The 26,354-nt window shown below is 33.2% G+C and overlaps 2 protein-coding genes across 3 annotated transcripts; one reads left to right on the forward strand and one right to left on the reverse strand.

The window, feature by feature from the left end:
* The first annotated feature begins 15,892 nt into the window (after positions 1 to 15,892).
* On the forward strand, positions 15,893 to 20,365 carry LOC133694024 (NAC domain-containing protein 21/22-like). Its single transcript, XM_062115441.1, has 3 exons — positions 15,893 to 16,506; positions 18,587 to 18,861; positions 19,636 to 20,365. The coding sequence occupies exons 1-3, from the start codon at positions 16,338 to 16,340 to the stop codon at positions 20,107 to 20,109; spliced, it is 918 nt and encodes a 305-aa protein (XP_061971425.1). The 5' UTR covers positions 15,893 to 16,337; the 3' UTR covers positions 20,110 to 20,365.
* A 602-nt stretch (positions 20,366 to 20,967) lies between these two features.
* Positions 20,968 to 25,030, reverse strand: LOC133694741 (elongation factor 2-like). 2 transcript variants are annotated; one of them, XM_062116423.1, is made up of 3 exons: positions 24,928 to 25,030; positions 24,507 to 24,639; positions 20,968 to 23,672 (listed from the first exon to the last, which is right to left on the reverse strand). In XM_062116423.1, the coding sequence occupies exons 2-3, from the start codon at positions 24,595 to 24,597 to the stop codon at positions 21,232 to 21,234; spliced, it is 2,532 nt and encodes an 843-aa protein (XP_061972407.1). In that variant the 5' UTR covers positions 24,598 to 24,639; positions 24,928 to 25,030; the 3' UTR covers positions 20,968 to 21,231. The 2 variants fall into 2 exon arrangements, with proteins under 2 accessions (XP_061972407.1, XP_061972408.1); XM_062116424.1 differs by having other exon boundaries at positions 24,808 to 24,937.
* Between the last annotated feature and the right edge of the window lie 1,324 nt (positions 25,031 to 26,354).

A 26,354-nucleotide genomic window follows, 5' to 3' on the forward strand; every position in this document is an offset into this window, starting at 1 on the left:
CTAAACTAATATATTTCTATAAACTTTTTCTCGCAGGTTTTTTTACTCAAATCTAATATAATCATACAAGTAACAAACCTAACCATCACTTCAATGGTTTGGTTTTTCTTGAAGGTGATGAATATCCGTCACATTGAGTTTCGAATCTCCCTTCACAACTACGTAATCTGGTGTTTTTGGATTGGACTTCTTCTGGGATCTGGGGCGAATGAATGGTTAAAAAAAACCCTAAAAACTTCAAATTAATTAACAAAGATTAAAATTAATATGCAGCCATGGAAGTGGCGAGGTGACGCTCGGCAAATATTCCTGAACCTCCTTATCGTCAATCAAAATTTCCTCAGAATATATCTGCCCATCTCAATGTATATTGGTGGTACAGTGTGGTGGCATGTGAGCAACTTGAGTCCCATCATGGTATCTGGATGGTAGTATGCTATTTCATGAAAATTATCTGCTGCCATTAGCAATTTTGTCAGTTCCATCCCTACATCTCTGATTTACAACCCAGTTTTCTGTTCCAATGCCCCCCCTCTTCTTTTCCCGCCATGATCTGAGTCACAGAGGGGTCATGGACATGTGTCATTATTACCAGTTTGAAGAAGGTTAACATTGTATGCTGTAATTTCCCTTTTCCTTTTTTTTTTTTTTTACATCCTTGTATGAAATAGATCATGCCCGTCGTGAGTGTCATTCACTTCTCTCTTTGCCAATATTAGTCTTTATTTTGTAATGATTTGGTTCAAGCGCAGGCTCCCTACAAATCTCATGCATTATGCAGGCATGGCTGATCAAAATTTACAGCTGAAGTCAGAAATTGAAGATCATTAAACTTAGATGATGACTAACGATAACTAATGAATTATACCTCAGCTGACATTCATCTACTCCTCTTCCAAGAGATTTGAGATTCACCTACCCTTTCTAGAGATTTGAGATTCACCTACCCTTTCTAGAGATTTCAGATTCCATCTCTTCTCCTTGAACCCTTTTTTTTCTGTTCAATATTATGTACAAAAGAATGATATACAAAAACTTAGGAACTCAATCTAGATAAAAAATAATGTTTCTGTTCACCTGTTCTTGTTGACATACTTGTAAGAAAACAACAAAGCAAAAGAAGCGAAACAAATCCTACTACAATATCAAAATTTCAAGAAGATGATCATCAACACGCATGCTGCTTGAAAATTAGTTCTACCAATCAAAACAATCATAATTTTAATAATTAGTCATTGATGAACAATTGGTACCAATCCATATGACAAGTTACCACATTGCTTGTGCAGTATCCATATGACAAGCCTCCACGTTGCACCAATTCCGCTCCTGAATTTCAGCTATAATTGAAATTTCACATCAAGCTACTTGGAAGCATGCACGGATATCATTCAGAAAATGCGAAGTGTGATAATAATATTTCTGATAAACCAATGTTTTTTCAAAAGTATGCCACAACATAGATAAAGAGGAATATGCAAATTGAAAATTTTAAGTTGTATACTTTAATTGATTAGACATTAAATTTATTTTAAAATTATCAGTTTGAATGTTATAAATTTTAAAGTTTTTAAATATTAATCAAGATGAACGTAAATTAACTCTTTCACTCACCAATGAGTAAAAAGATTTCAAGGAAAGTAGTTAAGAAAAAGGATATCGACACAATCATCTCTGCTATAGCATAAATAAATTACCAAGTCATTCAGCACACAAATCCAGAACAAACAAGAAACATCTTCATTTATGCATTAAGAGCTCCCAGAGAAAGATTATACCACCACCATCACCAACAATCACAAGCCTGAAGTTTGGATAATAAACAGTTTGCTGATCAGCAAAGCTTACACAAATTACCAAAAAAAAAGAAACCCCATAAAAAAAGAAAATAAAAAAACTTCAAGTATCAAAGAGATTTTTTTTTCAATGGCTCTCTCTCATCTCTTAGAACCTAAAGACTAAAACTTGATAAAAATAAAATTTTAGGACTAAAATGTAAAAATATAAAATTCAGGAGACCAAATTGAAAATAAAAATAAAAACTTCAAGTATCAAAGAGAATTTTTTGGCATTGTTATCTTACATTACAGTCGATTGTGTCTCTGGGTGCAGAACTTAATAAAAATAGGTTGAAAATCACTACCACGTGTTTTTATCAAAACAAAAAATAAAATGCGTTTATAATTAAGAAATGAAATTTAAACTTAAGAAAACATATTCTTATCTATAATCTAAATTATTAATATACTTTTATTCCGATTGTAATTTAATAAAAATAGGTTTTGAGAATCTGCAACGCTGGCATAAAGCTAGGCGGTTCTAACGATAACTAGAAAAGTGATTTTTTTTTTGTTTTTTTGTTTTTTTATTACCTTATTTGACTGTGTTCATGCATGATGATGCCTCCTGATGTGATAATTTGAGCAACAAACATTGCTGATGCATTATTTATACTACTTTATAAGCTAGCTGGGCCCTAGCTCCAAGCTTCCTTGCTAAAAATCAAAGTATCCATGCTACATGATTGAACCGAACCGATTACGTGGAGTCATGCCAAACCCTATTATAGAGCTTTACTATAAATCACTTTATAATCCTTTCACGTGCCTAATGAACAGTGGCATTTGTGACCTGTAGCCTGGAAGGAAAGCCTACATATTTAGGCTCAGGCTGGAGATTAAAAGCTAGTTGGGGGAGGCTAAGACCTAGAGGACAAGAGGGCTAAGTCTTCAAGTTTTTTAAATAGTTGCAGAAGATAATCCAATTCGTACCTCTCGTTACGTTTTTGGAATCCGGGAAAACCCCAAGACAACACAGTTCATAGCCCTGTTCCTTCAATTTTCTTGCCCACTTGGATCTTCCACAGTACCTTTTGTATTCAAGAGTTTTATGGCCTCTTGACCTTTCAATTCTACTCCTCATGGCAGATGGATGCTCTATCAAACAATATATTACACAGCTGGGATCGTCATTTATCCATACATTTGCGTCATGAACCAGTGATGATTTTAACTGGTTTTTTCTATGTTCTTACAAGATTTGAACCATATGTAATTTTCACCCGTAAGAAGTTAGTGGATTGAGAATTTGAAAACTAGTTATATCTAAATCATTGGCGATTCACATGAGGAACAACACGAACCGAATAATCATTCAATCACTCCCATCGTTTGAAAACAAAGGTCCAGAATAGTCTTGCCAAGTTCTGCTGTTGCGCTACCACTTTGATTTGATTATTAAGAATCTTTGTCTTTTAAAGATAAAAAATGATAATGTCACTAAACACAATTACTCTGATTATTGCAGGACAGGGTGACAGGCGTGGATAGATACGGTGGTAGAGAAATGTCACTATATATTTATGTTTTGGAATTTTCTGGTTTTTTCTTCTCTCAGTTCACAGTCTCACCCTAACTCTCTGTTGAGTGGGGAAAGCTGCAGTGATTGTTTTGACCTCATTTAGGGAAATGCGTAAGGGTTTCGATCATACTCTTTTTTTTTTTTTGGTTTGTTTTTAGGCCAAATCTTGACAGTTTTGCAAATTGAAAAACAAAGTAGAGAAAACAGTACGTTATGTCCTTTTTTTTTCCTCAAGTTTCTTTAATTTGTCACGTTTAAAAAAAGAAAAAAGAAAAAAAAGGGGCAAATCTATTTGCTGTGCACTGTGAGGAGAGATTCTATGGATTTAGATGATGTATTGGCCGTTTTGTTCTTCATTTCACTTAATAATTGCAGCAAGGGTAAAGTCATCTTTGTCAGAGAATCCAAATATCATTTATTAATTGATGGGGACAATTTAATCATTCAATTTTTTTGAAGAACAGTAAAAATATTTGTTGCTCTAACAAGCTAAAATAACTGGCCTTTCATACAGGGGATTTTGTGCCTTTTCCTATTTATTTGCACAGTAAAATAATATTAGTACCCTTCAATGCTTAAAAAAATTGACCTTGCAAGGAAAGTTTTTGTTTATTTTTACATATTTTTTTTTGTTAAATAAAATGACATATTTAACATTTGACTAAAAAATTCTAAGGCTAACTTAAAAGGGTGTTTTCATCTTTACAGCATGGTTTTTCTATCATATTCATATACTCTTGGGGCTCGTTTAGTTTTTTACATTATTAAAATTTTAATAAATCAACTAAAAAGGCTAATGATTGTTATACATGCGTTAGCTCATCAATGTCCCATGCACCATTCTAGAGGTGCATGGGGAGTATTCTAGTGGTAAAAAATTATCGATTGTTGTCTCATTTGACATGTAATGTGACAACGAAGCTGGGGTGACACATGTGGTCAGGATGGTGATGGTTCGATAGTTATGAAATTTTTTTCTCCTTCCCTTCTCTTCTCTCTTCTAGACCTTTGTATTCATGTCGAGCCTTTAAAAATTCAGTTGTGCTCTTAAGTCTGTATTTGTTTTAAATTTGGTTTTTATTCTTTTGATTTCTATTTTTTGTATTTAAATGCTTCTTGAAGGGTTTTTTTTTAATTTCATCCCTTATTATTTAATTTCATTTGATTTTTGTATCTAATTTGGTTCTTATTCTTTTGATTGCTATTGTTTATCCTTTGCATTAATTTTTTTTATTTTGTCTTTCAAAATTTTATTTTATTTTGTTTTGTTTCCAATTTTGATCCTTATTTTTTTGTTGCTTTTTTTTTAATCATTTTTCTTCATTTATTTTGTCCTTTAATTTAATCCCTATTTAGTTTCTTTCAATTCTTTTTTTTTTGTGCAAGGTTTAGTCCTCATTGTTTTAATTTTAATTTTTTTATGATTTAGATTTTTTTTATAATTTTTTAATGTTTGTCTTTTACATGGTAATCTTAGTCTCATGAGTCGGTCCACCAATTTTGATAATTAACCCAGTTTAAGTTTGGAGCGTTGTAATTTTTTTTTCACTTTCTTTTATGTAGGGTTATCAAGGGTGCTGGGTGGTCAAGTTAACATATGTTACCTCGCTTTTTTATCTTTTTTTTTTATTTCAGTCTTTTTTCTAGGATTTTTTTTAAAATTTTTTTTAGATCCTGATTTCATATCACATTTGGCAGGTTTGTAAAGTTAACCCGACTTGACTCAAATATTTTTTTCAATGTATTTTTTTTTACTTTGTCGAGATTGATTTTTCTTTTTACTTTCATTCTTTGACATTAGATTATTGGACCTTGAGTTTTATAGTTTTTTTTTTTCACAGGGTTATCCTGATCTTATAGCTCGGGTTATGTGCTGGTTAAATTAACTTGGATTGACTTTATCATTATCTAGACATCTTTATTTATTTTTAAAAAAATTAATTTGGTTCGCAGTGTAGCGCAGGTCACCATGCTAGTATTATCTGAAATGTACTCATACTTTATCGTAAAACATTACCAATATTAGTTAAAAGATATAGGGTCATTTTAACTATTCACATGAACAATAAATCATGTTAATATATATTTTTAGTTGATTTATAATAAATTTGCTTTATAATTGAGTTAGTTGACACGTGCTAAGTGAGCTTAAGCTCTTTTTTTTTATTTTTTTTTTCTAGATTTTTTTTTATCTCTAACTCGGGTCCTTTTATATTTTGCTGATGAAGGTTTTGGAACCATTGGTGGTATGATCATAGTCATTGGTACATTTAGATTATTCTCCATCTTCCATCGTAGTTTTACTCTTTGGCTGATATGCTTGATTTTCCCTTTTCACATAAGTTTTTGCAGTGTTTTAGAGGGTTGGAGCTGAATTTCTTGGGCTGAGCATGTAGTAAACATGCGTGTGAGGAGAGTGGTGTGTTTCTTAGGCTAAGTGGGAGGAGTGAGAGAGATAAACGAGAGGCCAAAACTATGAGAAAAAGGAAAACAAACAAAGATGCACAAAAGCCATGGGGGAAGAAGAAAGCGTTGTTGGAGCCATGTATCGATACAATATTATTTTGGTTTTTTTTTTTTTTGTATAAAAATTAATAGCTCACCATTTTATTAACCCTTCTTCTTTTTGTTTTTTTATTTAAAATTCTAAACAATGTCATTTAAGTTTGGCTTATTTTCAAGATTGCTTCTTGGATCTTTAATTGTTTCATTTTTCTTTGGCAAATCTCAATGCTTTTATCTATATTTCTTTTAATTTCAACCTTGATTTCATTAAAAGTAGTCTGCCCCTTTTCCAATTTTTCCTTAATTTCACACATGATTGTAGTAAAAATGCCCCTTAACGTCTCCATCTTTTCCAATTAGTCCATTTCAACCCTTCTCAATATTTCTTTTCAATTTCATCCCCTGATTTTATTTTATTTTTCAAATATTTTTAACTCCCTCCTTTTTTGTTTCTTTTTAAATATATTTTTTTTAACTTTTTTTTTCTAATTGGAATATTTTTATGGGGTAAAAAATTGTGTTACGGCAATGCTATCCTCTCTTGATTTAATGGGTGTTCTTCAATTCTTATTGCATGAGAAATCCTTTCCATTTCAAATTAGCATTTTCTTTTTAAATTATGTTAGGAAAATAGTTTGATCTTCATGTATCATAATGAACTTTTACATAATGATTTGTACACATAAGCCAATTTTTTTTCATAATTGTTTTTTAATAATTGAATAAATATTATTCATTGATTGAAATAGAAATATATATGTAGGGTAGCAGCTTGTTATATATAATACAAATGTGGCAAATAAATTATTGATATCTTTAAAAAAGAATGCTCAGTTTTGATTGATATATGGACTTATTTGACAAAGAGACGAAACCATTGCGGTAAATGGTTTTACTGATTCGTTCCTTCCTCCCTTGTTTTGTTTGCACCATCCATTCTCTTGTTATTTCCTGAACTACATAAAACGACACCATTCTCTCCATTTTATTACTCATCCCAAACAAAGCGCGAGCCCAATTCTCTTCATGGGCTTGGGTCATGCCTCTTTCGGCCCACCTGATTTTCACTTATTGATTTAAAAAAAACAATCACAAGCCCGATGCTCACAAATAGAAAAAACAACTTAGACCCAATCATCGGCCTGGGCCTACCTTTTAGATGGTCTTGGTAGGTGCTGCTCTCGACAATGTCATTAAGCATTCACATTTTGTAACAAATTTCTTGGTTCATGTTTAATAAAGTATATGTTTTCAAAATAAAGTAAAATATATAATTATCCAATGGGAAAACATGAGTAAGCAATGCATTCATTCTGTTATCTCCTGCAATTTCTTTCTACTTAAGGGAGCATTTAGTGTATTTTACAAAACCATGAAGAAATTGCTCAAATGGTATTTTTTCTTAGTTGAGGTTAGTTATTAATATGTTATTTTATTATTTGTTTTTTATTATGTTATTTTAGCTTCATGATTGAGGAATAGTGTTTAAGAGGTTAACTTGAACTACTTGAATTTTTTTTTTGTTATTTTTTTAATTGATTTTTTTTATTTCATCATTCAACGTTGGGTTAGTTAGAAATTAAACTTAATAATTTTTTATTATTTTTTTATGAGGATATCTTGGTCTTACTATCAAATTTGCGGGTTTTGGTATTTTAACCATGGTTAAGTCGGGTTTTTTTTTCTTCTAAGAGGTTATCTTGATCTCATGACTCGGGTCATGAATCCTTCAACATTGTGTTTGCTTTTTATTGGGTTGTCCCCATCTCATGATCCAGGTCGCAGGTTTGACGGATTAACCCAATTGACTAAGTTTTTTTTTTAACGGACCCCCCTAATTTTATGATTTAATATTATGTTTGATTGAAAATTAGACTTCAGATTTGTTCCAGTTTGCTTTTATTTATGTTATCCCAACCTCATGATCCAATAATAATGCTTAATGAGTTTACTCAAGTTAACTTGGCTCACTTTATGTGTCATTTTTTAATTAGAATTTTTACAAATTTCATCGTTCAATATTAAGTCCGATAAAGGCGATTGAAAATGGAGTTTTAAAATTTGTTTTGATTTGCTCTCTATAGAGTTATCTTAGTCTCATAATCAAAATTGCAGTTTTATCGGGTTAACATGAGTTAAATCGAGTTTTTTTTTAAATTTTTTATGTGAGATTATCTCAGTCTAATAACTCGGGTTATGGGTTTGACAGATTAACTCGAGTTATTTTTTATGTTTTTTTTTGTTCTCTATAGGGTTATCCAGTCTTAAGATTAAAGTTGTGAATTTGATAGGTTAACTTTTGGGTTAAATTAAGTCTTTTTTTTTTTTATATATTATCTCAGTCTAATGACCCGATTTATGAGCTTAGCAGATTGACTCATGTCGTTTTTTTTTAATTTTATCCTTAAATATTGGGCTAATTAGGGAATGTAATTCATAATTTGTTTTGATTTGCTTTTCATATTGTTATTTCAGTTTTATGACTCGGGTCGTGGTTTTGAAAGGTTAACTCATGTTACTTTTTAGGTTCTTTTTTAATTAATTTTTTTCTTTTTAATTTCATCATTTCAACATGGGTTTGATTGAAAATTATGCTTTATTATTTATTTTGATTTGTTTTCTATGAGGTTATCATAGTTTTATAAACCAGGTCACAAATTTGACATGTTAACCCGAGTTGACCAAAATCCATCCAATATATTATTATCTTAATATTAAAAAAAATATCATCATGAAATTGTTTTAGTTAAATTATATTTTTATGGGTTGTATGAGTTGTTTTTAGATTAACAAAGTCAATTAGGTTATATTAAATCAACTCTCGTATAATTACAAATTTATTTTCACTAAAAAAAATATTAGTAAAATCTAAATATTTTTTTTATGTTAAAAAAAAAATTTAAACCGACAACCCTCAGTGTAGCGGGGGTCTATGATACAGTGAAATAGCTAAATTAGATGCATAAGGCCACTTGAAATTGTTCATCACGAATTCACGACAAAGTAACGTGCCTAATTGCACAGAAGAAGCTAGTGTATAAATGATGACAATTATTTGGCCATTAATGGATAATATTGGAGAAATAAATTGAGGAGGAAACTGAGACATCAAAGGAAGCGTACGGCGGGCGTTTCTGACAGACAAGACGGCAACGATTATCATAAGTTGACACCAGATGAGAGAGATGGAGAGGTTTCTTGGGCCTGGCTGTTTTCAATGCAAACCTCCTCCTCCTCCTCCTCCTTCTTCTTGTTTCTTTTTGACCTTTCCAGTGCAAGACAATTACTAGAAAAATAAATATCCTATGAGTTGTCCCTTTTCTACTCACTGCCCTCTAGGCTGTTTCCAACGGGATTTTTCTCGTGAATTACAAGTTACTCTGAGATGGAAATGGTATTTTACTGTATTCTCAATTTTTTTTAATTGCATAGGTTGATAATTTTTTAAAAAAACAAGTTTTTTTTATAATTTTTTTATATTTAATATTTTTATCATTTTATAGTTATCTATTTATTATTATTTTTTTATCTTTAATTTTTTATAATATTTTTAAATATTATATTTTCAGTATTTATCACTCTACATTTCATCATTTATGTCATTCTTGTTGTTCTTATCTTTATTTTTTGTAATTTTTTTTATTTTCCTTTTCTTACACCTTTTCTTCTGAAAATTTATTATACAGAGACCAAGGAAATGGTATTTAAAAAAGAAAACATTTTATATTTATATTTTTTTGCTAAAGAATTTTCCTGAGATGAAATGCTAAAATAAGTTGATAAAAATTTTGAGCTCAATCCGAGAAATGGTGATAAAAACTGTAACGCCAATCATGCACCTGTTTGTGTCCGAAGTCAATTATTTATGCGATGAGGACTTTTCTACTCGCTGCGATTGCGAAACAAGATTATTTCTAGTTCTTATGAGATGAGGAATATGGAGCAATTATAGGTCTCCCCCTTGAGTGGGACCATAATTGGGATTATCCTTTAGGGAAAAGTTAAAATCTTTTGTTTTTTAGCTGAGGCATTGAGGTTGATTTCCATGAAATTGATGTTTGTTCTTCATACAATTATGCGCCTATAAGTTTGATGCATATTCCCATATCATAAAATAAAATAAAATAAAAATGATGCATGTTTATGGAGAGAAAGTGATCGTATTTATAATGCTAGCATATTCATGGCGGCCATATTCATAACAGTGCCCATCGTTAATTCAATGCTATGTGAATTGGGTTATGTTGGAATATATTTTGTTTCAAAAACTAATTTTTATTTAATTAAATGATAAAAAAATAAGTAATAGCAAAATAAAATACTAACTTAATACTGAGATGTTGTAAAAAAATAAGTTATAAATGAAAATTAAAATATTTAACAATGTAACATGTATAATTTACCTTATTGTGTTCAATGAATCTTTTTTATCAAAATAAATTTGTAATGGAAAAACACATAAAATTTATAATAGAAACTGATACACACATAAATTTATTGAATAAAAACAAAAGAAAATAAAAGGCTGCAAAAATAAAAAATCTTATAAAAAAAATTTTTAAACAACAAATTTAATATATAAAATTAAAAAAAAATCACAGATGAATTATATTTATTTTTTAAAAAACTAAACACACTCAATATAATTAAAAAATTTACCACAAACTAATTAAAACATAAACCCAAGATTTATTTTAAAAATATATCAACTAATACGTTATTGTTTTAAAAAATAAAAAATAATAATAATTAGGATATGCGTTGTTGGGCTAGGTGTTCCAATCAAGTAACAGCCCACGCACCGGCCTATATTTTTTAAAAAGTTTAATGGGACGGACAACAAGTTGTTAGCCCCGTAAACTAGGAAAAAAAATTGACGAGTTGCCTGCATCAGTAGACGACGCATCGTTTATTTATCTCTAGAATCCTCCCATTGTAATAGCTGGAAAAATGGAGTTCTTTGTTTTTTTCCCTAAAAATCCATTGTCGGCCTCAAATACGTAAAAAAACATACATTATTAAACCAATTCATGGCTACGAAAAGCATAAAAAACCACCTTAAAACCCGAAAAAAACTTTCCAAACTTAAGATATGATTTTTTAGTGTTTTCAAGGTAACAAAAATACCTAGTCTTGGGGATGTTTTGCTCTTTTTTTTTTCTAATATGCTTTTAAATTTTTTTTCTTGAAAAAATATTAAAATAAACTTTTTAAGGGTTTTTAGATTATTTTAATATTCTGATATAATGTTTTTTAAAAATATCATTTTAATATATTTTTTTATTGAAAAACAAAAAAAATCATTTTAAGATATTTTGAATTGAAATATAATGTAAAACACCAATTTATTTGACACTTGTAGTCCATTCATTGCAAAAGAACGCATCATGCTCCGTGAGAGTTTAAAACATAGGTCAGAAACCTTCTCTTCGAACTTCTGTTTGTGATGTGCTCTGAAAGACCTTTGGATTCTATTTTCACTGGTCCTGTTCATCCCTTGCACGTCCAGGTATGCCCAATTATGGGACCCAATCCATCGTTTTATAAATGTAAAAGTACAACGTCTTATAAGCATCACCAATCCCATGGAAATAGTGAAAAGATTATTTGTCTACCTAAGAAAATATGCACACACTAGACCTATATGCAGGTTCTTGACCACAAGCAGTGGCTATGATCGATGATGGCTTCTGCTACACTTGTTGCTCGATCTGTTTATATGGAAATCATATATTGATCTCATGAGTTTCTTTTCTAAACTAGGTATATATCCATGAAATGGTGCCCGTCGTATTTAAAGTCTGGGAACTTACATGCAGGCTGTTGTACCTAATTTGATCAATTAGCTTCATTGAATTCCTGCATTCCTCAAGTCACTGTTCTTTTTCCCTTGATTTCTGGGTGCAGAGTGGAGAAGAAAGTCACTGAAAGAGAAGATATATATTACTTTAAGGAACTTCTAAATGATACTTCTTGCTGAGTTTGCTTGTTGACTTTAGGTTTGGTACAGAAACGTTTCATCGTGTTGGCATTCGTCCCTAAGCCGTGAAATCAGTCACAGGGATCAGTTGATTGGAGGGCTGAAAGGTCCTTAGAAAGACCACTAAATTATTCACTAGCGATTTGGATGTTCTTCCCTTTAGATGTCTCTGTTAACTGGCTGGAATGAAAGCGAAATTTGCTTGCATTCAATTTTATACTGTGCTTATCTTGGCCTTCCCCAGGAATTTTCTTCATCTAATAAATCCAAGAGATTGAAAAACTTTCTAAATGCCAATCTGGCATCTTTAGATAGTATTTTGTTTAGCAACTAGATTATTATTTCACATAATTATACGATCATATTGATGTAATCTTTAGATAGATGCTGGCGATTCATAGCTTGTAAAGTCAATTATTATCATTCCAATTAGCTAGTATGATAAAAATTTGCTCAGGTTTAAATTAAGTTGGAAGATTGCAAATCTTAGAGACTTGTTTTAAACATTTACGATGGATATTGTGACTATGTAATTGTTTCCGTCTTACATTATAATGTTCCCTAGAACAATGCAATATATATATATATATATATATATATATATATATATTAATTTATTTTTCATTTTAGTAATTTTCATTTTGGTCGCTATTTTTTCCCGTACAAATTCAATTAAATAAGATTTCAGCTTACAATTTGTTTTTATTATCTTTCTGTACGTTCTCTAGAAGTCAAAAAATATCTTGATGTTAATTAAATTGGTGTCCAATTTGGCAAGATAAAATTCAATTTATTGATTAAAAAATTTAAACTTCAAGGACTGAAATTGACAATAGAAAAATGGCCTATTTTTCTTCTTAACTATTCTTGAGGCGGCTTTTTACACTTTGATTCTCAAAGTTTTTTATTTTTCAAGTTTGATAACCTTTTGAGTTTTTTTTTATTCAATATTTTTTTTATTCATGTTTTAATCCTAAGTTTGGAAAAGGAGAGAGAGTCGTCGAAAAACAGTAGAAGAGAGAAAATATTAATGATTGTCCACATTCCAACAATAAAAGACTCATTCTTGATGTTAATGAATTTCATTTGATAAGGAGAGTTTTATTAAGGTGTTTTTCACCTTTTATTTTGCTAGGTTCTAAGAGTGTTTTATTAGGTCTTTTAAGATAAAATGAGTTTTTAGATAAAAAAAAAACCTATCTTGACTTTCTAGCAATCTCTTAGTCACTAGATTCTGCACCATTAGACAGTGGGTCTCAACTAGACAAATAATATGTCATCTGTATTGTCCTTTTATAAGAAAAAAATATAAGATTGGACGATATGTCATCCATCCTTTAACATAAATAAAAAAGAAGGTTTGACCTTATTATTTATGGGCCAAGTACTCGGGCCCATAAAAAGTTAATTGGAGTTGACTGATTCAATCTAAAGAGTTGTCATCTAAATGTATAAAATGAAAGGGTTAAAACATCGTCTTATTGGGTCACATTAGATTAGCTTTCACCTTATTAAATTTAAAATCCAAGCCAGGAAAAAGCCTATCTCTGAGTTAGCAAAATAATGTAAAGATTATTTTTTACACGAGTTATGTTTTTTTATTGAAAAAAAATCAAGAAAAAAATATATATTAGCAAATCATTTTGTTTAAATGAAATTTTAATAATTCTCCTTTTGTTTTGAAAAAGTAAAATTCAATTGTTATATAATTAAAAAAATTTAAAAAACTTTCTGCTGTTAAATATTTGAATCTATATTTATTTTTTGGTTTCCCACATTAACAACTCTTCTAAATATTTTATGATGCCTTGATCCTCTACATATTTGATTAAGTGAGTGTATTAAATTTTAAATCCACAATAAAAACGGTTTTTTTTATGGTAAAAAGCACACACTTGACAATAAAAATATATATATTTTTTTACATTGAAAGAACTATTAATCAAATCAACAGCGCACCGACTACTTTAGATTCTATTTAGGTATATGTATACATATACATGGATGAACATGATCGAATAGGCATGCTACTGGACGAGAGTGACCCTAACATTCCTTGCAGATTCTGCATAGAAATGCGTGGTGGGTGACGATAAGATTTGTCGAGTAGTTGAAAAACACTATGATTGAACGAGGCGAAGAATGAAATCGTCACATCAGATATCGTTGTTCGAGCATCAAATTGTGATCCCCACTCGTGTTGGAATTAGCCATGCTGAGGGTTGAATATTTTTTTGTCATTTTAGACACCTGGTTTGTTCTTACTTGTCTCCATTCTTTGGTGGTTCGTAGTGACACAGAGCAATTGAATTTAAAAGATAATATACCTTACTGTTCATCGGCAAAGGACAAGAAACATTGCCATCACCGAATACTCGAATCATTCAAACGTGTATGGATAAGGATTTAGCAATTAGCAGTCATTCTTTTGTCCCTCTTACTGTTGTCGTCTATCGCAAAAATTATTGAAAGGTGCGGTTACTTGAACGAGCGTTGAACAGTGCGGTAATTTTTGTTCTTGAATTTGGTTTAAAAACGTGTTAAGATTTTAATTATCTTTTCTATTTATTTTAAGATGCTCTTTTGTTAGGTAAGATTTTGCCTCTATATAAGCAATTAATATGTTATTTTAATATATTTTTAAATAAAAAATACTTAAAATATTTTGTGAAATCACTGTTCACACATAAATATTTTTTATTCTCATTAATTTCATCTTTTAGAAAAAGATGTCTTGGAATATGGCATTGATTTTTTTATGATTTTTTTTAACTAGAAAACATATTAACAACCCTTTTATATTTTTTTTATGTTTATTTTAATTAATATGATTCGCTGCGTAAAATGAGCCAAATGCAGTTTGAAACTATATATAATCCCCAGTCAATCCCTTGCTCCATAACAAAGAGATAGCTCCAGCAGGGTTACGTCAATTAATATCATTTTCCAAACCTCTCATCTACTTACCTACTCTATATATCTGCCATGTATTGGTAGTGACACTAAAGGAGGAGCCCCGTGGCTACTAGAAAAGCAAATCTGATTCTCCAACAAGAAGTCATGGAGAAGCAAGGAAAGTTAAGTTCCTTTGTGGAAGTTGCGTGCCATCTAATTATCAAGGTGATAATAAACTATGAAGAAGAAATCTGCTTTTCTAATGCCATAAGAATCCTCCAACATTGCTTTGCAAACGCTCCATCGAAAGTCAAAGCACTTTCATAGTTGCTAGATATTGAGAATTGAAGACAACACTCGCACATATATAGTATATGTACGTATAGGACAGGCTTGGCCATGGTTTGAGAATATTTATATGTTTACCCATGTTGGGGCCAAATGATTTTTTCATTATCCACAAAACAAATATTTGTGAAGATCATGGATGAATTACTTGACATCATGTGCCAAGTTAGTACGCTTCACTTCACAAAAATAAAACTACAGTTACGTGCTTGGGTGGCTGTATTTAATACTCTTTTATGTATTTCTTTATGTGGTCATATACTATTTGAAGATCTATGCTTATATGATATGCTCTGATTTTTCATAATATGGAGGTCTAATAACCTTTAGGGTTTGGCTCATATATATAGTAAGTAGATTACTCCCATCATTTCCAAGCCCTATCGCTTGGGAATAAATGCTTCCCTAGCTGCTTGCCGGAGAAAAACGAAGCCTTAAAAACTTGAAATTCATCCCTCCAAGCGGATAAAGGCTTAAACCTATTCATCTATCCCTCCATACGGAATTGGCTAATGCCATAGAGAATTGAAGAGTGCAATTTGATTCTCACGTCTGTCCATATAGTTCATTTTTCCGTGAATGTATTAATTTAGATCGGAAAGGGATTTAGTTTTCAGTGGTAAAGGTTGGTATATGAGAATATCAGGGGGGGAGGGAGAGGGAGGGAGGAATTGTAGGTTGATGAATCATCAACGTTCTTTTCATCTCCTTAATTTTGAACTGGCAAAAAGGAGAGGTATTGAATTTTTCCCATGGACAATCTGTTTGGTCAATCTCCAATAATTACAAGCAAGATGAACTCAACACTCTTGCAGAATTGTGGAACATGGATTAGTACAAGAGGAGTCTGATGCCACGTGGAACAGGAGACCCCTTGAATAAGGAATTGTGGTGTTGTCATCAGTCATCATAATCTTTTTGGCTGATTTCTGAGCTAGGACTGAGCACCATCAATTCCAAATAGTTGGAAATCAAAGACCGTCCATTATGGGGTGCTCTCATCGGCAGATAGGCAGTGATTGGCCCATCTTATGTCATACATAAGCAAACATCCTAACCTTCCTTTTTTATGCGGAACTACAAAGTTGACTTTACCTGGTTAATTTTGCCTTATATACACCACCACTTGGCCTTGTTGCTAGAGGGGATATTATATTATCTCTTCTTCCTCTGTTCACTTTGTTGTTGGCAGTATAAATACTGTGTTTCTGTTAATTAGCTTGCCTTGTCCGTTGAAAGGGAGAGGAAAATGAGCAACATAAGCTTTGTGGAGGCAAAGTTGCCACCAGGGTTCAGGTTTCATCCAAGAGATGAAGAACTTGTATGCGATTACTTGATGAACAAGGCTTCTCAGTGCTGTGATTCCCTTCTTATGATAGAAGTTGACCTCAACAAGTGTGAGCCTTGGGATATCCCTGGTGAGTTTTAAATCCTCGTTATAATCATGATTCCATACTTACAATCATCACTTTCACCGTGAGTTTCATGTCAATTGTACTCATTATATGATTTGTTCACAACTCCACTCCCATTGAATCATTTGTGATTGTATTGTTTATGATTTTCTATTCACTAAGCGCTTCCATGCACACACTAGAAAAGTGCTTCTTTCTTTGTTTTGTTGTTCTGGTAACTTGTAAAGGGAGGGAAGAATACTGGTGATATGATGATCTTAATCACTAGATGACTATGCTCTAGTTCTTCCCACGAGTTATTGTCTACGTCTATAAACCCCATTGACTCAGCTCTTAATGTTTGAGCAAGGGACATGGGTTTTTTTCTCTTTCACTTTCTCGGGATAAGGATGATAGCAACCTATTTCATTTATGTATTTGATAATTCTGGTGATGCATGTTCCTATATATGCTGTTCATCACATAATGCATGCCACTGGATATAACATATCTCTACATCAGATTGAATCATTTAATTAAGCTGTGCTGAAATAAAAGGATAAATGGTTTCGTCATAGCATAAAAAATATAAAAGTTGCTTTGGGTTTTGTAGGCAAACTGCATCTTACTGGGTACACCATAACAGTACGAACCCACTAATTTGTTTCTCAACCAGCTGACTATGGTGTTTTTTTTTTTTTTTTTTAAATCTAACTAGAAATGAATGTATACAATAACCCTTAAAATAAAAATAAATTAGGAAACCCGTATGGTGAGGGGTTGATATTTGGTGAGTTCTTGAGAACTTGAAATAATATATTTTGTGGTTTTTTCCGCCGTATCCTATATGGAAATGCTCAACCACCTTCTTGTAATTGCCAATTAAATTAGGCTTCTACATATGCTAGGAATTAAATAAAATATCTCCCCAGCTAAATACTTTTCATAAAGTAAAATGAAATAAAAATATCTCATATATATTCAGTGTTTATTTTTTTTTGAAGATATTGACATTCTTGGCACCATCCCAAATCACCTAAAATAAAATATCATGAAAGTGATTGAAATAGCTAAGCAGAAACCTAAAGTCATATGCCTTATTGTCCATTCCTCGTGGCCGCCACTCTCTTATGATCACACACAGCTCAAAGTAATTGGATTTTAACCTTCTAATTCTTACCAAATCCAGTATGGCTTGTCATCACTCGCCTTCATTGAATATTAAAGTCCTCCATGTCGTTTTTCCTCCTATTTATTTACCACAACATTCAACTCGAATTTGTAGATCACACGTGTCACAGTCGTAAGCAAGAAACCTTCGTTTTTGTCACCTTGTATATTTCACCACTGTTACCTTGAATAATTTCTCATTAATACATGGACATTGACCTCTTAACAGCATTACAATTATTTGATTACAGTCATCTATATATTTTACGCGCATGATGAGTCCCTTTTGGTGCCATCATGTGCTTATCCATGGCGAGTCATATGAAACACCTTTGATATTGACCTCATTAGTGATTTTTTTTAATTATTTCACTGTAGACTGAATATCACCACACCGGGTCACATTCATCATAAAAGGAAAAAAAATCTCCAAACATTGTCTGCTTGCAATTGGGCTTCCATATCATATCATATCATTGAAAACAAAACTCCAAGTCCAAGATAATCTTGCCTCGCAAATCCCACTCAAGGCATTAAAAAGGCACAGTTTCGATGTTGAAGTGAGTTGAACCGTGTGTTTTTACGATCAAGTCATGAGATAAGAGAATTAATGCCTTAAAATCCATGGCCTCAGGCTGTCGGACCGGACGTTTCACCGTCCAATTATTCGATGTTAAATCAGTGCCTTAATTTGGATGTCTTCAAAGACATTCGGTGTTGACCTAACCGGTAACCAAAGTCTTGCACTTTATGTCTGACTCTTGAATGGTAAAGCCATATATCGAAGTCTTTGGTTTAATACCTTATTCTTATTTATTTTTTCCCTTTTGCTTTGAGTTTACCTTATTTCACAGATGTACAGTCTTGCAGTTCAATTCAATTAGTTGAAAGACGTGTGAATTTCTTATAATATTTACGTGTGGGAATATGGCAGAAGCGGCACGCGTAGGTGGCAAGGAATGGTATTTTTATAGCCAAAGGGATCGCAAGTATGCAACTGGATTGAGAACTAATCGTGCAACAGCTTCTGGATATTGGAAAGCCACAGGGAAGGACAGGCATGTCCTTCGCAAGGGCACTCTTGTTGGCATGAGAAAGACCTTGGTGTTCTACCAAGGTAGGGCACCCAAAGGGAAAAGAACTGACTGGGTCATGCATGAGTTTCGCCTTGAAGGACCTCTTGGTCCCCCGAAAATTTCTTCAGATAAGGTGGGTTTATCACATTCACACTATATGAATAAGTCAATGATTTGAAATTTACTTTTGGCCCAGCTTTGACTTTTGACGAAGTTCCATGCTCAAGGTTTTCCTACGCATATGCATCTTTTCCTCAAGTTTTGCAAGAATCATGGTACCTCTTGTCTTCTACTAACATATTTTTCATTCCGTATGTTGAATCCTTTGACTTCATGTAATATATATTTGATGGGTTTTTTTTTGAAAGATTTTTTGTCTTCATATATGAAGTTAAATCCCCCCCCCTTTTTTATTTTTAGAAAAAAAAAATTTATAATAGGTAATTTATCCTATAGTCTAATGGCACCTTTCTCTCTTTTTGTAGAAAAAATAATATATTTTTTTAGAATTTTTTCATTGTTGACTTAGCACATTAAGATTTAAAAATATTAATTTAATAAGTTTTTAAAACATTTTTTTTTCAAAAATACTTTTAAAAAATAATCTATCACAATCAAATACCTACAACAAATCACGTCAACGTTTAAATCAACAATAATTTATTTGGAAATAGTTTAATTAAACTTGTGGAAATCTCTCGGAGCCAAAAAAAAAAAGAAGTCAAAATTAATTTGTTCAACTAGACACGGCAAGTGTGCTAATATAAAATCACTTTAGTAGCTGACCTAAGATGTGTATTTTATAATCATCTTACGTAAGCCTAATTATATATTTATTATTCTTAGCTTGTAAGGCATAATATCATGACCGCCATTTCTCACCTTTTTTTTTTCTTGGTGCATACAGGAAGACTGGGTTTTATGCCGAGTGTTCTATAAAAGTAACAGAGAAGTTGTGGCCAAACCTAGCATGGGAAGCTGCAATGATGACACAGGTTCTTCATCTTTGCCTGCATTATTGGATTCATACATCACTTATGAGCAAACTCAACCCAATTTAGATGAGCACGAGCAAGTGCCCTGCTTCTCCATTTTCTCACAAAACCAAACCAGCCAAAATCTCCTGGCTCCGTACACCACCCAGATGGAAGCCCCGAACGCACCCGCTAAGTGTACGAGCCCATTTGGAAAAGTACCTATGGATATTACCACTCCTTTAGACTCTTTTTCTTGTGACACAAAGGTACTAAAAGCTGTTTTGAATAACCTTACCAAGATGGAAAGCTATGGCAACCTTAAAGGCTCACCAAGCTTAGGAGAAGGTAGTTCAGAGAGCTACATATCTGAAGTGGGCATGTCCAGCTTATGGAATCATTATTGATTTTTAGGTCTTAAATATAGGATTTAATTAGCGAAGTTCTTCTTCTCTCACTGTCGAAAAAGAGGTAAAAAAAACTAAGAAAGAAAGAAACTTCAACACCCTTGCAAGACCATATCTGTTGCAAAGCAATTTCTAGTGATCAGTAAGTCACTTGTCTTCCCACATTATATATGTTTTCATTTCTTGTATTGGAAGGCATTTTACTTGCGAGATGTGATCAGTACATTTTCTCTGCAATATTCCATTCCATTTTCTAGTTCCTTGCCATGCCAATTTTCAATTCTTGGTTATTGACATTTATTTGCAATATGGATTAATATTTTGGGGTTTATGTTACTTTTTTTTCTTCCCTTTTTCAAACAAATTACCCATAAAATAACTAACATAAGACACAACTAATTACTCCTGAACAACATAAAATTACACCGGCAGGCACAACAATTTTGCTCATTTCATTAAAAATTCCCATTCTAGAAGAGAGAAAAAAAGAAATGGTTGCTGAGAAAATTACAAACAAATCTGCACCGACTCCAGTTACATCTTTTACACAATCCAAACATATATTCAACAAATCTCAAGAAAGCAAGATAAGAGCGCAATGAAAGGCTTCGCTGCCAACATTGAGACATGAAAAAAACAATCAGCTCTCTAAGTTACAAAGCTAAGAAAAAAACAATCAACTCTCTAAGTTACATGGTTGAAAAAAACAATGCCACGAGTCACAGATCACAAACACAAAGTCTAGACTATTTATCAAACATGAAAAAAAGGGACCGAATATGATCTTCTAAATAGCATATTGACTGCAGAAATAATCACCACAAACACATACATAATAGCATTAAGGAATACACCATCTGAAAATTAAATATAGCATGTTGATAATGTAAAAGTTTAAAGCATACCAACTTCATCACAACACAACCTGCGGAGTTCTTATAAGAGAAGACGGATAAAATGACCCACTGTTCCAATAGGACATCTACTAATCCACGGCAACAAAATTTCAAAACATCACAAATGAGGAGGCTGCAAAGAACCAAGCAGCAAAAATGGTCCTTCTGCTTCATCATCTCTCAAGGACAAGGTAACCAAGTTGCTTTAACAAGAACGGGAAAATGCTTATAGCTTGTCCTCAAAGTCAGATAGAGGTGTCATCTGCTCCTTCAAACCCTTCCGCTTCCTGATATCAGTAACAAGCTGAGCTGCTTGTGTGCCAGCCTCCAAAGGATCAGAAGACATCATGTCCCAGTGATCGAAAACACATTGTGGGAAAGCCTGTCCTGATGTTGCAGCCCTCAAAGTCCCTGAAAATCCAAAAGACTCTATGACAGGAAGGTATGCCTTGATGTTGTATAGGGGAGTCCCAGGCCTCTGCATTTCTTCAAACACGTGACCACGTTTCTGGTTAAGAACGCTGTAGATACCACCAAGAGCCTGCTCTGGAGCTTGGATCTCCACCAAGTAAACAGGCTCAAGAAGCCTGGGCTTGGCAGTGATCTGGGAAGCATAGATAACCCTCCTGGCAGTTGGAATAACCTGACCACCACCTCTGTGAATGGCATCAGCATGGAGAACCACGTCACAGACTTCAAAGCAGATACCTCTCATGTTTTCTTCAGCCAAAGCACCTTCCTTTGAAGCCCATTGGAACCCAGCAACAACAGAATCCTTGATTTCATTAAGGTACTGAACTCCCTTGCACATATCCACAACCATGTTGGGTCCCGTAGTCTCAGGACCAAAACACCAGATTTTCTTAGCAAGATCCTTGTCCCAACCAAACTCCTCCGACAAGATCTTGGCACGATTCTTAGGATCGTCTCTTGGACCAATACGGCCGTCATCAATAGCCTCAGCAAGCCCTTCTTCCATGGGTCGTGCCTCCATGTAGAGACGGTTGTGCTTGTTAGGAGATTTGCTCATCACCACACGGCAGGACTTCTCCAGGACAGTCTCACGGAAAGAGACAACAGGATCAGACTTGATGATCTCAGCCCCACCCATAAAGTCTTCCTGCAAATCCTTCAAACAGATCTCAAGGTGGAGTTCTCCTGCACCAGCAATTATATGCTCTCCAGATTCCTCGATGGAACAGACAACCATGGGATCAGACTTGGCCAACCGCTTCAGACCTTCAACGAGCTTTGGGAGGTCAGATGCCACCTTACATTGAACAGCCACACGCACAACTGGAGACACGGAGAACTTCATAGCACGAATAGGGTGGGCATCAACTTCCTTCTCGTTTGTTAAAGTGGCATTCTTGGTGATGAACTGATCCAAACCAACCATGGCAACAGTGTTACCACAAGGCACATCCTCAACTGTTTCTTGCCTCTTTCCCATCCAAATGACGGTTCTCTGCACACTCTTCACATACAGGTCCTTCTTCTCACCAGGGACAAAGTTTGGTCCCATGATCCTAACCTTCAGACCAGTGGATACCTTTCCAGAAAAAACACGCCCAAAGGCAAAGAACCTACCCTTGTCAGATGCAGGAATCATCTTAGATACATAAAGCATGAGGGGGCCTTCAGGGTCGCAATTCCTGATAGCATTGGCGTAAACATCATCAAGTGGACCCTCGTACAAGTTCTCCACACGGTATTTTTGAGCCTTGGCAGGAGAGGGGAGGTGAAAGATCATCATTTCAAGCAGAGCAGTACTTGCTGGCAGCCATGTCTGCATCACACGCTTCATCAAAGCCTTTCCCATCAAGTCCTTCTCCTCAGACTTCATAACAACACCAAGCTTTTGGAGCATGGGCCACAATTTATCCTTTTGGTCATTCATGCAAGTGTTAATAATCTGCTTGATTGGCTCATAACAAAATTGCACAAAACCACGCTTGCATGTAGGAGAACCGGTGTTCTTGCTGCTCCACTTCTTGGTAGCAGGATCGAAGAAGTTCTCACCCCACAGCCTCTCCATCATCTTACCCTCATCCACTTTAAACTTTGAGGCGTACATGTTGGCAAAGTTGGTCAAAGTGAAAGCCCAACCATGCAAACCAGCAGAGAAAGCAACAGTACCCTTTTCAGGGTAGACCTGGCAGTCACCAAGGAGGGGATCTTCATATGTTGCCATAATGACATTGGCATTCTCAATAACCCTAGAGAATGTCTGATAAGCCTCCTCCCCATCAACCTGGAGCTCCAGGAAACACCTGTCCATCTTGTTGACAGTCAAGACAGGCCTGATCCTCTCACCCAAAGCCTGTCGAAGCACGGTTTCAGTTTGAACACACACACCCTCGATACAGTCCACCACCACGAGGGCACCATCAGTAATTCGAAGAGCAGCTGTGACCTCAGATGAAAAGTCGACGTGTCCAGGGGAGTCAATAAGATTGATGAGATACTCGTTCCCTTGTCTCTCTCCCTTGAAGTTCTTGAGGGCTTCATCAGTCATCTCATAATATAGAGAGATACCAGTAGATTTTATAGTGATACCGCGCTCTGCCTCATCAGCACGGGTATCTGTCATTCGGACATCACCAGCAACCTCTTGGGCAATGATACCAGCAGCGGCAACAAGAGAATCTGTAAGTGTTGATTTTCCTGTGGGATATAAATTGCAAAGTTTAAATGCAGCAACAAAGAATTTTAAGCATAAGATACTAATATAAGAACTTGATAGTAGCATAAATACTAGGGGTGAGCAAAAAAATCGAAAAACTAATTAAACCGAAAAAAAAAATTAAAAAAACTGAATCGTGAAAAAAAAACCGATTAAAATTTTAAAAAAATCGACTGGTTCGGTTTTGGTTTTATAAGCTTGAAACAAAAAAAATGAACCGAACTGAACCCAAACCGGAAAAAAACTGAGCCAAACCGGAAAAAACCGAGTCAAACCGAGCCAAACTGGTTTGAACCAGTTTTTGTCCTAAAAAAGCTGAACCGAACCAAAACCAGTCGGTTTGAACCAGTTTCGGGTTTTTTTAAAAAAATTTCAATTTGATTACTTTTTTCTTGGATAAAAACCAAATAGAACCGAAAATAATCACCACTAATAAATATTTTTTTTAAAAAAGTAAAATAAGAATTTAAACGCCAATAGAAATGTCAAAAAAGGGGACAGCATAAAGTACTTGAAACACTTCCAACAAACAAAGGGATAACGATTCAGGAACTTTATCCATGTAACCACCTAACCTCCTACATTGGAGAACATAGAAAGATAAGGACTGCCCTAAAAAGAAAACAACTAATGGATGCACTTCTGAGTCGAATATATACATTCAATTCAAACGAATATATACATTCAAGAACAACAAATCTTCCAGTGAAAAACAGAAAGTATATAAATTCAATTCAAACGGATATATACATTCAATTCAAACGGATGTATCCAATTGGCAGATAACTCACTTAAGTGAAAAAGAAATCTCTTACCATGATCAACATGAGCAATAACGGACATGTTACGGATGTTATGCTTGTAGTCCATAATACGCCGAAGCTCCTCTGCTGTAAACTTCACCATCTTGACTAGTTTCTAAAAATCCAATGACAATATCAATACCACCTGCATAAACACACAAGAACAGCAACAGGGTTTCATCAACCCCATCAAAATATTGAGCAAAAAAACATACAAATCAATCATGTTTGATACACTCAACGAAAACAAAGTCCATTAAAAACCCAATTGGTAATAAGACCAAAAGAACCATCAATAGAGTTATAATCATACTTAACGCTAATAATGACTAGGAGCTCCCAAAAAACTATGATATATTTTTTACAGTTTGTTTGTTTACTAACATATCTAGATAGAGAGGACATTAAGAATCGAAGAGGAGAGAGAGCTTACGGAGAGAAGGATGCGGCGAGAGAGGGAGGGTCGCTCACTCTCTCAAATATATGTATGAGACGAGGGAGTGGTGCAGGTGGCTAGCTTTAGGGTATTTATGTGAGTAGGGTTTTTCATTTTTGGTGGGTTACGGCTTCGATTTTTTCCTATTGAGTTTTAGTGGGCTGGATCTATGTTCCAAAGTTGTAATTATAAGTATTTATAGTAAAGTAGAAAACTAAATATAAAAAAAGATTTAATTATAAATTGAAAAGTTGATGTTTATATCTAATAAAATAAATAGAAAATCATATGTGCCAATAACTATTATCATGCTAACTAAAAATTAAATTGGAAAGTTAAGAAACATATACAAATTAAAATGCTAACTAAAGTCTTGCTCTTCCTTTTTTATTTTTGTGAAATCATGAAATAAAACTTATTTAGAATAATTTGTTAAAATGCTTAGGAGTTTGTTTACTGATGATAATAAACATGTTTTTATGTTTGCATTAGGTATTTCTAGGGTTAGGGTTTCTTTTATTATAGTGTTTCCAGCTTTTATTTTGGTTTATGTTGTTGGTTTTCCATTCAGTTTATAAAGGGGGAGTTTTAATGAGTTTAAAGTGAATGCAAATTAAGAGAAAAGCTAAAAAGGAGTTTTTAAGGGTTTATAGTGAAGTTTAGGGGGTTTAGTGGGTTTTTATTTATTTATTTATGGTTTTGATGTTAAAAATAGTGAATTGAAGAATGATATACAAAGAGTTATTGATTCTAAAAAAATTAAATTAAGTGATTTGTAGAATTATATTAAGGTGATTATTGATAAAGGTTTCAGCTTTGAATGCGAGAAATGTTGTCAAGGCAAATATTATTAGTGTAAGAAATGTTAATGGTGTGAGGTAAATGATCAAGCTGGAAGATGATTTTTGATAAATTGTAACTTTCAGTGTTCTTGTAACTTTTAGTTTTTTTAGTGTTCCTGTAACTTTGATAAAAAAAATATAATTAAAATTGAAAATACAGTTTTTTTAGTCTTCTTATAACTTTCAAGCATAAAAATCCATTATCTTATAAATGAAAACTAATATAAAGACATGATTATAAGTGAAACATAATTTAGAATGATCAAATCTTAAAATCAAAAGTTGAAAGGATAATTCTCCAAGCTATAATAGATTTACATGTTGGAAAAGAGTATTTTAATTTGTATGTTTGAAATAATTTGTCTTGAATTGTAATTGAATGACATTGTTGCTTTATGTTCTGGTGGTATTATATTTTAGGAAATAAATCATGAATTTTATGTTTTGAATTTTGGTCTAGGTAAGAAAGGGAAATGGTGGTAAAATAGGTTTTGTTGCTAAATTTATATAAATGTGTTTGAAAAAGTTAAAATTGGTGAATAGTAGTTATAAATAAATCCGAATTGGTTTGTGGCTTTATTT

Source organism: Populus nigra, chromosome 5 (genome assembly GCF_951802175.1).
Source record: "Populus nigra chromosome 5, ddPopNigr1.1, whole genome shotgun sequence".
Lineage (NCBI taxonomy): Eukaryota > Viridiplantae > Streptophyta > Magnoliopsida > Malpighiales > Salicaceae > Populus > Populus nigra.

Coding starts and splice junctions, on each gene's coding strand:
- LOC133694024 (XM_062115441.1), top strand. CDS start 16,338: ATGAGCAACATAAGCTTTGTGGAGGCAAAGTTGCCACCAGGGTTCAGG. Junction 16,507..18,586: donor TGAGCCTTGGGATATCCCTG/GTGAGTTTTAAA, acceptor GGAATATGGCAG/AAGCGGCACGCGTAGGTGGC. Junction 18,862..19,635: donor CGAAAATTTCTTCAGATAAG/GTGGGTTTATCA, acceptor TGGTGCATACAG/GAAGACTGGGTTTTATGCCG.
- LOC133694741 (XM_062116423.1), bottom strand. CDS start 24,597: ATGGTGAAGTTTACAGCAGAGGAGCTTCGGCGTATTATGGACTACAAG. Junction 23,673..24,506: donor TATTGCTCATGTTGATCATG/GTAAGAGATTTC, acceptor TATATCCCACAG/GAAAATCAACACTTACAGAT.